General features: G+C 39.0%; 1 protein-coding gene across 1 annotated transcript in view; it reads left to right on the plus strand.

The window, feature by feature from the left end:
• Window positions 1–15,529, plus strand: part of LOC135477045 (protein hobbit-like) — a 116,162-nt gene that overhangs the window by 42,863 nt on the left and 57,770 nt on the right. Inside the window, exons 21-35 of the mRNA XM_064757196.1 lie at window positions 1,028–1,175; window positions 2,156–2,267; window positions 2,560–2,648; window positions 3,234–3,303; window positions 4,015–4,116; window positions 5,355–5,414; window positions 6,304–6,397; window positions 7,608–7,818; window positions 8,727–8,899; window positions 9,632–9,730; window positions 10,816–11,082; window positions 11,834–11,930; window positions 13,416–13,509; window positions 14,846–14,989; window positions 15,304–15,395. Of these exons, the coding sequence (XP_064613266.1) occupies window positions 1,028–1,175; window positions 2,156–2,267; window positions 2,560–2,648; window positions 3,234–3,303; window positions 4,015–4,116; window positions 5,355–5,414; window positions 6,304–6,397; window positions 7,608–7,818; window positions 8,727–8,899; window positions 9,632–9,730; window positions 10,816–11,082; window positions 11,834–11,930; window positions 13,416–13,509; window positions 14,846–14,989; window positions 15,304–15,395 (1,852 nt within the window). The remainder of the gene's footprint in view (window positions 1–1,027; window positions 1,176–2,155; window positions 2,268–2,559; window positions 2,649–3,233; window positions 3,304–4,014; window positions 4,117–5,354; window positions 5,415–6,303; window positions 6,398–7,607; window positions 7,819–8,726; window positions 8,900–9,631; window positions 9,731–10,815; window positions 11,083–11,833; window positions 11,931–13,415; window positions 13,510–14,845; window positions 14,990–15,303; window positions 15,396–15,529) is intronic.

Genomic DNA, 15,529 nt, shown 5'->3' on the forward strand with positions numbered 1-15,529 from the left:
AGTGTATGTAGCATTAGGTGGAAGGAAACCACTCCCCTCACCAGGTGACAAGACTCGCCTAAAAGCCACAGATGATCCAACAGGTTCTGGATTTGAACTCATGACCTTATTGACACAGACCTGGTGGTAATGTGAAACAAAAAACAATTGGGCTCGTCCATATTTGTAAACTTGATTGCCCAAAAATATACACGTAGTAATGCTCAGGAATTATTTTACTGGTTTTGTTTAACGAAATTTATACAGTAAATGATAATGTAGCTTACCTCAGAAATGCCAATGCACAAGTACACAGGCACAGGTATATGTTTGTACTTTATAATAATACATATTTTTTTGGCAATAAAATTTCATGACTGCTGAATCATGAAAAATAAAGTATACATATGTATATATGCATAACTTTCAGCTGTGCATCTGGTGAGCCCGCACTTAATTTTTAGCCTTTTTTCCAGTTACTATGAAGTATTCAATCTTTAAGGCAGGAAGTCACTTGTTCAACATCCAGCTGATTCTCTGGTACTGTGATAACATTTGCATGTTCCATTGAATTATTACACTACATGGGCCTCTGTGGCTCAGTTCTGTTAGCACGCTAGCTGTTGTCAGTGTCATCACTGTGAGTTCAAGCCCAGTTCATGCTGGTTTCCTCTCTGGCCCTAAGTGGGAGGGTCTTGCAGAAGCCTGTGGATGGTCATGGTTTCCCCAGGGTTCTGCCCGGTTTCCTCCCACCATAATGGTGGATACTGTCATTTAAGTGAAATATTCTTGAGTATGACTTAAAACACCAATCAAATAAATAAATAAATCAAATATTACACTACATTTACCTCTTAAATGAAGAATAGTAAGATCAGACTTGATGGTCGTTTGGTTGAAAAATATGCTAAAACTATTTTCAGCTGGGAGGCTTTGCAAGGACTTCACACTGCAGCCACAGGACCCTGGCGTTTGGTCTTCATCACTTCTTTAGCGGAATTCCAGTCCACAACTCTAGATGTAAATATTTTGTGTATATGTTTTACAGGACTAGGCTTGAAGGCTGATGAAGTAGTAACTCCTAAGCAAGAACACAAGCAGAAGAATGCCACCGAAGGGGGACAACCCAGTCTGTCAATCAATCTCATTCTCCATGCTGACACTTATATTGGTGCTCAACTCTCCAGTATTAACAGGTTGCATTTTTACACCAAATATTCAATTATTTATATGTTTTTTGGATTGGTGTTTAATGGCATAATCACAAGTCTTTTATCCTGATATGGTGACAGTTGGATTTGTGGGTGTTGGAGATCAGATGTCCTGGGGTAAGCTGCTGCCTTTGGCACTGTACTTGACTTTAAGCGACGGCCACACCATGGAGAGGCAGATTCCATTTTACATCTTAATGTTATTATGTATTAACTAGTTTGGTGTTTTACGCCGTACTCACCATATTTCACTTATACATCGGCGACCAGTATTATGCTGGGAAGAAACCAGGCAGAGTGCAGGGGGAACCTGCCATCATTCGCAGGTTAATAGCGGGAGACAAAACCAGCATAAGCTGGACTTGAACTCACAGCAGTCACATTGGTAAGGGATTACTGGATGAGTCTTCGTGCTGTGCTAGCACACTAACCACCAGGCCATGCAGGCCGTCTATTATTATGTACATTTATAGTGTAAGCTGTGTGATTAAGTGAGTATTAACTGATGATGTGGATGTGGGGGTCTCCGTGGCTCAGTTGGTTAGCGCGCTAGTGCAGCGTAATCACCCAGGAGCCTCTCACCAATGTGGTCGCTGTGAGTTGAAGCCCAGCTCATGCTGGCTTCCTCTCCGGCCGTGCGTGGTAAGGTCTGCCAGCAACCTGCGGATGGTCGTGGGTTTCCCCCGGGTTCTGCCTGGTTTCCACCATAATGCTGGCCGCCGTTGTACAAGTGAAATATTCTTGAGTGCGGTGTAAAAAAAACACCAATCAATAAATCAATCAATCGATGATGTGGATGTATATAAGTTTCAATGCACTTAACATAGAGTTCTTTAATTATAGAGATGACCCATGTTTTTAGGCTACTATTTCTTCAGTTATATGTTTGCTTTAGAACAGCTGTGTTGAATGCTTTGTCACCAGAATTAATCCTAACTCTATTTTTGTATTTGTTTAATCGTCAGAGTGGCCATTAAAACAGAGGACGTGCTGCTGACGGCCACTTTACCCCACCTGTTGACAGAGATTGAGAGTGTGGATGTTGTCTTTGATGACAGGAACATTTTCTCGTTAAAGGTACATATTCTTGTAGACCTATGCCTGGCTCTTCATGATGCTCTTTGTTCTGCTATTTATAAGCCTTATAGTGGCTTACAGTGCAAATCAGTACACATCAGTTCTAGTCTTATGTTTCGGGTGTCACAAAGATTCACAACATAACTTTGCAGAATTGTGTGTGATGGACAAGAATTAGTTTGCTTTTACATAGGGACACGTCCCCTTGTTTTCCAGTATCTGCTTGTCTAATAAAAGCATGCTGTGTGTGTAGTTTGTTAAATTTCATCTTTCAACAATTTTTCCACCGCAGGGAGTTTGTGTGTCAACCCTCAAGCCTCATCATTTGAAGAAGGAAAGGGAAGCCACTGAGAGTTTGCTGCTGGAAACAAACAAAGCTTGGTAAGTTATCCCCTCTTATCGTGGAGGCTCTGATATAACATAGTATCACTACTCCCCCTACATATAGACTACATGTTTTTTGCAACAAAAACTCTTATACATGCCAGGTATGATACTACATAAACTGGTCAGATTTTTAGGTTTATCCTTTATAGAGTGGAATTGTAAATTTTGTATTTATCGTGGGGATTTAGATTTCTTTAATTTTGATACTAGTACAAATAGCTGTTCATTTAGAGCTTAAGAAAGTTTAAATGCTGATGTTCTTACATTTACTATATTGGCTTAGAAACCAAATGGAAAAGGGTCTTGACAGGCATATTTGATGTTCTGAAATGTGGAATTCTTGCTAAGTTTGAACATACCTTTTATTCCATTTCACATGCATGTATGTTTCTTCCCCATTTCCTCCCACCATAATGCTGGCCGCTGTCGTATAAATGAAATATTCTTGAGTATGGCGTAAAACACCAATTAAATAAATACATAAATACGTACATATATGCTAATCTCAAGTAAAATAATTCATGTCTTTCATAAAGCAATTGTGAATATTTTTATGCTTTTGTTTTATTTTCTTATTAGGTGTGTGTCATTCAACAGATTTGAAGTGGTATTCCCTTACCAGTATGATTTCGCAGTCTGCTATGAACAGGTGAGGTGGCACATTGGTAAGATCAAGGCAGCTACGCATGTGGTATATGTACATATAACTTGCCAAAGGTCGGTGGATTATGAATAATTCACAAAGATAGTTAATTTCGCAGAAAACTGGTGATGACTACGTTTTGAAACTAGCAGCAGGGCTGAAAACTTTCAAATGATGTTGATATATGAAGGACTATATTAGCACATGAATGTACACAGTACCAAACCACTGGCCCCGAGAGCACGGTTGGTAGAGCGTCCGTTTCGGGACTGTAGATCCAGGGTCAATCCTGGGTGGGGTCACACCTAAGACTTTAAAAGAGGAAGTTATAGCTTCCTCGCTTGGTGTTCAGCATTAAGGGGATAGTGCAGTGGCTGGTTGACCCATATCTGTAAGTCATCTAAGTGAAGCAGCACTAGATAAAAGAGCGGTGTAAATCTGTGCTGCAACAAGGAGGCACATTACACGTACATGCACCCTAAGGACTCCTTCGTCGTCATGTTAAGTCTGATGTTAAACCCCAAGCACTCATTCACTCACTCAGTCGCTCAGTCACTCACTCACTCACTCACACAATACCAAAGTAAAATTTGTTTTTCCTCTAAAGTATTAAGATTCGTAACATTTTTTTAATTTCTTTTATCTCCATGATATGGTTGAAATATTGCCAATATGGTGTTAACCATTCATTCATGCATAACATTTTTTTCTCCATAGCTCATCAGTATCTGGAAATGGCTGAAGCTAGTTCACAGGATGGAGAAGAAGCCATTCACTGTGACTTCACCTTTACCACCAGATCTGCAGATTAAAATCAAGGTGAGTCAAACTTTGTAAATAGATTATAACCTTATTGTGCTTTAAATTCATGATTACAGAGAATAATTTCAATATGTGTCAGACTTTGCTAACAAATGATAATTTCAATGTTTGTCAGACTTTGCTACCAGATAATAATTTCAACATGTGTAAGACTTTGCTACCAGATAATAATTTCTACATGTGTCAGACTCTGCTAAAAGATATTAATTTCAGCGTGTCAGACTTTGCTAACAAATGATAATTTCAGTGTTTGTCAGACTTTGCTACCAGGTAATAATTTCAACGTGTGTCAGACTTTGCTAACAGATAATAATTTCAAGATGTGTCAAGCCTGGCTAACAGATAATAATTTCAAAGTGTGTCAGACTTTGCTACCAGGTAATAATTTCAACATGTGTCAAGCCTGGCTAACCGATAATAATTTCAAGATGTGTCAAGCCTGGCTAACAGATAATAATTTTGACATGTGTCAGACTTTGCTACCAGATAATAATTTCAACATGTGTCAGACTTTGCTAACAGATAATAATTTCAACATGTGTCAAGCCTGGCTAACAGATAATAATTTCAACATGTGTCAGACTTTGCTACCAGATAATAATTTCAACATGTGTCAGACTTTGCTACCAGATAATAATTTCAACATGTGTCAAGCCTGGCTAACAGATAATAATTTCAACATGTGTCAGACTTTGCTACCAGATAATAATTTCTACATGTGTCAGACTTTGCCAACAGATAATAATTTCAACATGTGTCAGACTTTGCTAACAGATAATAATTTCAACATGTGTCAGACTTTGCTACCAGATAATAATTTCTACATGTGTCAGACTTTGCTAACAGATAATAATTTCAACATGTGTCAGACTTTGCTAACAGATAATAATTTCAACATGTGTCAAGCCTGGCTAACAGATAATAATTTCAAAGTGTGTCAGACTTTGCTAACAGATAATAATTTCAACATGTGTCAAGCCTGGCTAACAGATAATAATTTCAAAGTGTGTCAGACTTTGCTAACAGATAATAATTTTAGTGTGTCAAACTTTGTCCATTGAGTTCAGTCTGTGGAGGAAAATTTATGTGCTTGTGGAAAGGTCCTTAATTACTTGGAAAAGGCGAGATGTTTACGCCAGGCACTATCCTCCAGCCATGAAACTGAGCAACCCAGATCAATCTTTGAATGAATCATTCTCTGATAATATCTCTTTTGTCCCCTCTGTGTTTTTCAGACTATGATGATACAGCTGAGTGATGATCCCTTTGAAGTCAAACTGGGTGATAACTATGAAGTAATTTATTATACATATTACCCGTTTAGCTCATCATTGGTCTTGGGGCAGACTATGGGCTAATTAGTTCATATGCACCAAAACGTTCAGTTTCATTATTAGAATATATAAGTAGTGGTATTTCAGAAGCAATTACTCTCCGCAAAAGTCTTGCATTTCGCTTAGAGATACAAATAAAGAAAAATTTTAAAATTTTAAAGAAATTGTAAGTACAGTCAAATTTACTCACAGCCTCCTCCAACAGTAACGTGCATGAAATTGGAGGAAAAAAATATTGCACATTGGAAGTGAACCAGGTTATTGTACGTGTAAACAGTAATATTAAAATGCCAATCTTGTCAGAATACAAATTGTGTAGAAATGTTACCATGATATGAAAGAAATCCTACAGAGTAAGCCTAACACTATGTTTCAATAGGATTTTGATTTATAATACTGTTTAACCCATATGAAGATTCCATGAAAAACAAAATCTTTGGCTGTGTCGGTAAAATTTTCCTGATGTGACGTGATAATATTCTCTGTATGACGTCAAATCAGGCGGATGTGATGTTGAGTAAGGCATTTATGCTGGGATGATGTCAAGAGGGTTTGAAAGGGCAGCGCCATTTGTGGTTAGACGTCAGCGATTGATGACGCCATGTGTTCGTGGGTGACGTCACACCAGGCAGAGTGGAAGGGACAAAAATATTTTGTTTCCGCATACTGACGATTCTGCTATTCAGACTATCCCAGTCTTAACAATTCACCTTACTTTTAAGACACAGATGTTTTGACATCAAAATAGCTCTTTAAGTATATGTCGGAAGATCTTATAAATACATTCTTCTGCATGTGCTGTATCTTTATATGGAAAGATTGCCTGATGTTTTTGTCATGTATGTTTCAGTTGTTAAAAGATGAGTGGGTGGAAAGTGAGAAGAGGAAGTTAGTGATGGATCAGAAAATACAGAGTCTGCGGAAAACCCATGCTTTGTTACCAGGTATGTCTTCTGGGGCTTAGCACAATATTGGGGATAAACAGTGAACTGAAGTTACAATTTAATCAACTTAAAATACTTTTGTGTGATTAAAGGATATTAAATTGAATTTTTCCTACAATCAATTCAGAAAATACAGGTATGTGTTTTACGCTGTATTCCTACCGGCCCCAATAGCGCAGTTGGTAGAACGTCTGCTTCTGAAGTGGTAGATCCTGGGTCGGGTCACACCTAAGGCCTTAAAAGAGGAAGTTGTAACTTCCTGGCTTAGTGTTCAGCATGAAGGGGATAGTGCAACGACTGGTTGACCGATATCAGTATAATGGCTTGGGCGGGGCAGCTTACTTGCCTTTGTTAAGGCGTCTCGGTGAAGCAGCACCAGATAAAAGAGCGGTGGAAATCCGTCCTGCAACAAGAAGGCATATTACATGCACTCTAAGGTCTCCTTCATCGTCATATGACTGAAAAATTGTTAAGTATGACGTTAAACCCCAAGCACTCACTCATTCACTCAAATATTCCATACAGATGTTCAAAATTTAAACTGGACAAAACTGTGTACAAAAACGGTGGACAAAACTGTGGACAGAACTGTGGACAGAAGTAGGCAGAGGCCAGAAAATTGTTAACCCACTCTTCGAAAGTTTCGAAAGTTTAAATCTTTTAGTGGAAGTGAAATGTCAGGATTTCCTTACCTGGTGAAACTGTTATTTTACGTGTTAGACATCACCTTTTTGTAATATTTTGATATTTCATGCCCAGATGCCATGACATCAAAAAAAAGGTTTTTGTTTTATCATGTTCCAATCTGGGATGTGTGAGATATCATTGTAATAGAAGTTTAGTTAACTTTAACCTTCCTACATCGCACAGTAAGACATGATGTCATGATGTCATGCTATATACAAGTTCATGAAGGTCTTCAGCTAAAACATCCAGCATAAAAAGATGGCTTACATTTGTACAGATACACAAAATCAGTATATCGGCAAAATCTAAATAGTAAATAGAATATTGCACAGTGAGGGTTGAATACTATAAATATTGCTGCCTTGAAAAGCAGAAGTGATAACCCACTTCATGCTTCTCGCATCTCACTTAAACGATAGTTGTAGTGTTCATCCTTCACTATGTAGTATAACCTATAGATTCACATACACAAGGTGAATGCCCAGTGTACAAGACCCTTATTTAGGACAATCTCAAATTTCAGTGGGTAAAGTCTCCGAGCTGTACACTTCCCTCGCCAAAAAGAGTGCAGAGATCTACATCCAGCGCTCGCGGAAACTGTACAACGAAGCGCCAGTCAGGACCAAACTTCTCACCTGGACGCTTGACCACCTGAACATCATAGCTCTGGCGGACACATCCATACACGGCAAGGAGAATGTGGTGACGGCCATGCAGGATATAGACTCAGACAGGTGAGGGGTGAAGGGTGAGGGATGGAATGACAAACATAAAGTCTTAATTATCAATGGTTGGATTGTTTCTGAAATTGGCTTTTGGTTATGTTGTGTTTACTTCGACAGGAATAGTGACCAGGTCAGTTGCTGAAGGAACTGAAAATGACAAGTGTGACTTTAATTGAGTTAATAATTTACATTGATAAATTTGATATTAAGCATACATATATAATGTAGCTACTTTCATCAAGTTTTTTGCGGGACACGGTATATTGATACATGACAAGCGAGATACATGTAACTGTTAGCTCCAGTACAGGTATAATTGCCAAAAAAAAGGACAAAAAAAAAAAAAGACAAACCAGAAATTCAATATAATGTATATAATGTACACGTACATCGTGTTTTCAGGATCTAGGGGGCTTCCGCAGCTCGGTTAGAGCACTAGCACAGCGTAATGACCCAGGAGTCTCTCACCAATGCGGTCGCTGTGAGTTCAAGTCCAGCTCATGTTGGCTTCCTCTCCGGCCGTACGTGGGAAGGTCTTCCAGCAACCTGCGGATGGTCATGGGTTTCTCCCTGGGCTCTGCCCGGTTTCCGCCCACCATAATGCTGGTTGCCATCGTATAAGTGAAATATTCTTGAGTACGGCGTAAAACACCAATCAAATAAATAAATAAATAAATAGTTTTAAGGATCTATATTATAAGATCTGTAGGTTTTGCGTTATCGCAAAACTGTTTTTACAGTCCATGCTAACTTATGAGTTTGTAAGGGAGTTACTTTGATGAAATTGCTTTTACCTTAAAAATGAACTGGTTTGACCAATATCACAATTGATTTGCTGTGGTAATTGTCAGTTTGGTACATGTACATGTATGTAGAATTATATGATATGGTATAATTAGAACATGTTTACTTTCCAGCCCGTATCCTGAGGAAGGGTTAGAGTTCACGACCTTGTGGTGCCGTATGGTCAATGTCAAGGTCAAAAAGTGGCTGTTGTTGTTAAGGGACTACCCCCAGCCAATGATGGACATTTGTGAGGTGAATGTGTGGGGCAAGCTGATTGGTGCAGAGCAGGAGGCGGCCAAGAGAGGTCAGAGTTCACGTACTTTAATTAACTACGGCAATATTGATTTTTTAAGCGGCTTAATGTGTTGTTAATCACAGAAAGAAAAAAATTCTTTATTAGTGGGTTATGGCTGATTGGTTAAGAAAGCTGTCTTTCAGTTGCTAGGACACAGATGGTTTGGGTTTAATCCTGGCGTGTAGAATCAAACACCCACTCAACCACCCACCCCATCCCACCATGCTTATTTGATTGTTTGCTCACATGTGGAAAAGTTTGTCAGTAACTTTCCAAAGGTTGGTGGTTTATGCCCAGCACCAGTTTTTACTCCTGGCACTCCAAGTGAATAACTGGAACATTGTGACAGAAGTTTCTGTGGACAATTTGGGTGCTGAAAAATGTGAATTAGGTCAACCTAGCAGTCGGTTAGCGCATAGTCATGTGTGAACCTACATGCGGGTGTCTGTGCAGTGAAGGTTTATTTATTTATTTATTTTATTGGTGTTTTACACCGTACTCAAGAATATTTCACTTATACGATGGTGGTCTGCATTATGGTGGGAGGAAACTGGGCAGAGCCCGTGGGAAACCCACGACCACCCGCAGGTTGCTGAGAGACCTTCCCACGTACGGCCAGAGAGGAACACTGAAGGTTTATGTTAATGTGTTAAAATACACATAAGGCCGGAGAGGAACAGTAAAGGTTTATGTTAATGTGTTAAAATACACAAAAATGTATCTATGTGATTTTGTTAACAGCTAAGCGCTCCTGTACAGTCGAGGTGGCTGAACCATGGGGAGATGTCCAGGTGGAGAGAAGCATGCCTCCCCTCAAGTTCTTCCATGACTTCAGCTGTGGTTAGTTTGATAACTAGCAGTCTTCTGTGTTAGGAGGAGAATTGCCGAAGCCGCCGGAAACCACTGATGTGCAGTTCGTAGAACATTTTCCAGTAGAAAATGTGACCTGCCAACCACTGGTACTTCACGTTGCTTCGGTGATTTCCGTTTGACGATTGGGAAAACCGGAATGTTGAACGTAGGTTTCGAGTTTACACGAACAAGCTGGCAGTTTCAATGACTCCCATTGGCTGAGAGGCAGCACACCACCAGCATAAATTACAGGGTGTTAAAGATGGAGGATGTGATGGACTGTTTTCAGGCCTTACACGTATGCCGAGGAAAAATGGCAAAATTATGCAGCATGGCACCACCAGATAGAAAAAAAGTGCTCGTTTTAGCCTATAGTGCTATTTTTTAAATTTTCTTCTCCTTTAAACAGTTCTGACATGTGTAACAAATTTAACATTTGTGACCTTCCATTTCACACATACAAATTATATGTGTCACATATAAAAAAATTAAGTACAACGTTAATCCTCAAGCGTGCATACATACAGGTACAAATTCCACCTAATATACATGTATGATATAATTAGATCTCTTCATTTGAGCCTGTGTTGGCCATGATGTTGCTTGCAACTGAGTTCTCACAAAAGATAACTAGCCCTGGACAAGTGAGACCATGTCTTTGATGGCATTTTCTTCTGTTTAAGAAATTAAACATGACATTTCCTTCTCTTCCTGATTGGTACAACACAACATGTTAACAGTCTGGTACCAAGAGAAGTGAAACGTTTTCTTTTGGTTTTTGCCAGGTGTTGTTATACCTGTAAATAGTATTGCTGTCATAAAGATGACGTATTAATGAGTCTCAGAGTGTAGAATTAAGTTCAAAACCTGTGAAAAAAAACAATGCCTGAAGGTTTGTCATGTAGATGTACTGATGTTTTCTTTCATGGAAAAGTGAAGTATTCCTGAGTATGGTGCCAGCCTTTTTTTTGCTCATAAACAGGACCTGACTTTTGTAAATATGAAATAATGAAGTAAAATATTGAATGCTAAATAAATAGAGACGATGATATTAACTTCTTCTTGTCTTGCAGACGTAGCCAGTTTCACAGTGACGTATGGGGCAGCCTGGGAACCTAGCGTTGCTCACTTTAACCTGGCCCTGGACCTTGTAAACAAGCCTTCTATTGACCCCAGTCGGCCGATGCCCTGGTGGGACAAAGGGAGATTACTCTTCCATGGCCGCTTGACCATGTCCCTACAGAAGATGAGCTGGCTCTACCACGCTTCCCTTGACCCTTTCAACACCACTGAGCTAATGGACTGGACTTGGTCTAATCTCATCCTGGACTGGACCAATGGTAAGTTTTAGGGGTATCAGTTTGTGTCAACTTTTCCTTTACTATTGCATATTGAAAGATGAACAATTTGTTTTCATGTACTGATACATTTATGAATCAATATTTTTGAGTTATGTAAACCAACAACAAAATTTGCGTAAATCCAAACTGGATGTAACATCCTTAAATAAGTCTTGTTCATAGGGTTTCATGTCATCTTACACTGAGGACCTTCATTAAGTGAATGGCCATTGAAACTGTACTTGGTTTCCTCCTGCCGTAATGCTGGCCGCCATTGCATAGGTGAGATATTTTTAGTACAGAGGAAAACACCAATCAAATAATAAAAAATATGACAGACAGACGGACGTAGGGATATATCCATCTGCTTGCAGTAGGTAATAAATGAACCAAAATATAATTTTAAATATAAACAGCAAGAAAACTCTCAACACAAGCTGTTATCATCAAACAGATTCTGAAAACTGTAAGTTAAAATGCCCTCATGTAAAACCAGTATTGCTTCAAACTTTCTTAGGCAGCAAAGTAGATATTTTTCATTTGGTGTTGAGGTATGCTTGCAACAATTACAAATATTCTGGTATGCTTGCAACAACACTTAACTTAATACATATTTACCATACCAGAAAAAAATATTAACAACAGTTGGATCCATACATGTTGTCACAGAAGACAGTATAATTCAACCCATCGATAATATAATGCTTCAGACAATCAAATTTCTATGAACGTTTTTTCGCTGTTGTTGCAGCCCAGTACTTGCTGAAGGGAGACCTGGATATTTATGCTCGAACGGCTTCCAAATACGATGACTGTCGCTTGCTCCATCTCCCTAACTTGAGATTCCGGTGAGACGTTCATCTCTTTCCTGTGTTTGTCCAGTGTTTAACTGGTGGTTAAGCTCTTCGTATAAGATAAGTCAGCACCGTGTTTCCCTTAAAACATATCTGCTTAGCAAAGTGTAAAATAGCTCAAAGGAGTGAGTGAGTGAGTGCTTGGGGTTTAACGTTGTTCTCAACAATTTTTCAGTCATATGACGACGAAGGAATCATTAGGGTGCATGTACGTGTAATGTGCCTCCTTGTTGCAGGACGGATTTCCACCGCTCTTTTATTTAGTGCTGCCTCACTGAGACGACTTACCGAAGGCAAGCAAGCCGCCCCGCCCGAGCCATTATACTGATACGGGTCAACCAGTCGTTGCACTATCCCCTTCATGCTGAACGCCAAGCGAGGAAGTTACAACTTCCTCTTTTAAAGTCTTAGGTGTGCCTCGATCAAGGATTGATCCTGGATCTACCGGTCCCGAAGCGGACGCTCTACCAACTGTGCTATCCGGGCCGGTTAGCTCAAAGGAAACGCAACGAAGAAGAAGCTGTCAATACATGTTGTGATCATCAAACAGATTCTGAAAATTGTAGCTAAAAATCATTAAATACCAGTATTGCTACAAACTTCCTTGTCTTCCATCTATCCTGCGGGTGGTTGTAGGCTCTCCAGGCCACCCCCCCACCCCCTTCCGGCTCTTCCCAGTTTCCTCCAACCATAAATGCTGTCCACTGTTGTAAAAATTAAATTATCTTGAGTTCAAACACCTATCAGGGAAATAAATCACACTTTCATGAATAAGATTATTTGCCTTTATATGATGCGATAATTCTAAGGTTGGTGTCGTGGACCATATTTTTATTGTTAGGCACACAGTACATTCATTCTTTTTTCCATTAGATTGCTCTGACCATAAAAAAGTTATACTGTTATGTATTAAAATTTGACAATACATTCTCTTTAAATGAAGTCATTTTCATATCGTTAATTGAGGTGCTTGTCTGTGAATCATTGGAAATGTTTGTTCAATACCAGCTCTGTCAAAGAATTTTGGACATTCCCTTGTCGTAGCCTACATGTACATGTACTTCCCGTGCTCGTGGCACCCTGCCAGACAAGTGAGCAACACCATTTATGCTGATATACATGTGGACTAAGTTCACTGCAGATGACTTGTCTTTTGCTAATCTGGCGTACACGTTGAGCTCCTTTTGCAGCGTAAAATCTGTGTGTCATAGGTAGAAAAGCTTGTCAGTTATCTGCCAAACGCTGGTGGTTTCTTCCACTTTTGTTTTAACTGATCACCATCAGATGGGTGAAATATGCTTTTGTACATCTTTTAAACACCAATCAGTTAGACTTTTAGATTTTTCTTCATTAAAGCTTACAACATGCTTCCATTCTTGAGTGAAAATCGTTTGGAGAACTGAAGAAAATGATATATTGTGTGTGTTAAATCACAAAGAAATGAACTTGAATGCTGTCTTAACTCTGGCTGTGTTCCAGTGTAAGGTTGGAGTGGCTTTGTCTGGGGGACCCCAACGATCATCACGCTGTCATGCCATGTGCACCCGACAAGACGCCAGAATTCTCACTAGAGGTAATGTGAATCGTCAAACTTATCTATCTCTAAAAGCACTTTTTTCCAGTTGATTTTTTCCACTCAACTCTTGTACAAATGAAGCTAAAATGATTTGCTTGTGTTACTTCGAAGATGTACGATTCATACAATTGAACAGATTATATTCCAATGTCCTCCTAGAATGTGTCATAACATTGATTGCAGCAGAGGTGAAAAATGATTAAGAATTAAGGTAATTCATGCTTCTACAAAATTTTGTGTACAGTTCAATTAAAATAGATTTTAGATTAGGAGTCATTGTATTTTTTTTATCTGTCGACCACATTTGGTTAGAGGATGTTGTCATCATCATATCCATCCAACTGGGTGTCTGTAGGTACCCTATGTGATCTAAAATTTCGTCCATAAAAGTGCATTTTTAGAGGCAAAAAAAAGCCACAAAATATTATTCTTGGAGTTGAAACCAGTAAAACATCATCCCACGTTCCCAGCAAACCTTAGAAAACTTTTCTAAAATCTATAGAGCTCTTAAAAATCCAGAAAAATGGACAAGTTAGTCATGGATGAAATTTATGACCGTCTACATGTAGCGTATGTTTCACTGAGAAAATGATGTATTCAGATCAGATTTATAAGGATTTATAGAATATTTACGGAACTTGTTTAGAAATGAACTTTCTCATGCACACAATATTTTAAGCCACTTTTTAAAAATATTTCTTTATACATGTGAAGGCTCAGCTAGCAAGTTGAGCATGGTCGTGGGGTTCCCCCGGGCTCTGCTTGTTTTACTTCCACTATGTTCCAGGCCACGAAAATTGAGCGATTTGTTCGTGTGTCGGTTATGTGGAGTGTAATTGTGCAGACTGATAAATCAGTTATGCTAATCTGTATAACAGATGTGTTTCATAGTGGCTTCCTGATCTGTGCTGTTCAGCGCTCATGCGATGTAGCCACCGTGCTATCTGAGGATCCGCTGGATATGTATGATGGCGGACTGTACTGCAGTACAACCTGTTTCGTACACAAATTAATAGGCTTTGCCCAAGCTGCTGTAAATAAAAGGAAAAAGTCTGCTAGGAAGTAATGTACATGTAGATGACTTTACAGCTACATGTTCACGTAATCAATTTGTGCGAATGATTAGTCTATTTTCACATTGTGGCAAAACCGAACGCCATGTCATACATGTATAAAAGAAAGACTTTTGAAACTAATAGCTTAAAACTAAATTCAAATATATAATTAAATACATAAATAAATACATAAGCATTTTGTTGAGCTCTGGTGAAATTTGAAAAAAAAGAAAACAGTATTTTGACAAATGTTTAATGTGTTTTTTATTCATTTGCAGGAACATGATTCATTCCGTGCCTTTCGCTCCCAGAATTTGAATTTACATCTGTCATTAGAAACGAGACCCACAGTGAAAAACCCTAACAACATACCAGTCTGTCTGTTCTATGCCAGTACGCTGAGATTTCTGGATCAAATAAAGGTGTGTTCAATCACTGTACAAAACCCCAACAGCATCCCTGTGTGTCTGTTCTATGCCAGCACACTGAGATTTCTGGATCAAATAAAGGTGTGTTCAATCACTACAAAACCCCAACAGCATCCCTGTGTGTCTGTTCTATGCCAGTATGCTGAGATTTCTGGATCAAATAAAGGTGTGTTCAATCACTGTACAAAACCCCAACAGCATCCCTGTGTGTTCCTGGATTCTTTTTTAATTCAAAAGTGCACAAAAGTACCAGCAATTTCCCTATATTCTACATTTTTTCTCTAACCAGTTTGTTTTCCACTTTGCAGCTTTGCTTAGGTAATGTGACGCGACCAATCAAACGAGGCCCTCTGTTCAACAATGACAAACCTAAGAAAGTCCAGCTAAGTCGTCATTACAAGTGAGTTTTGGTGAAGGGATCAAAATTATGTAAATGTATGTCTGTAGAGTTGTATTCAGGATTTAACTCCATTTAAATCATCTGCCTGAGGAGAATGCGTTCTGACAAAGAGCATGAAATCATACAGTATGTAA

This window comes from Liolophura sinensis, chromosome 10 (assembly GCF_032854445.1).
Source record: "Liolophura sinensis isolate JHLJ2023 chromosome 10, CUHK_Ljap_v2, whole genome shotgun sequence".
NCBI classification, from domain to species: domain Eukaryota; kingdom Metazoa; phylum Mollusca; class Polyplacophora; order Chitonida; family Chitonidae; genus Liolophura; species Liolophura sinensis.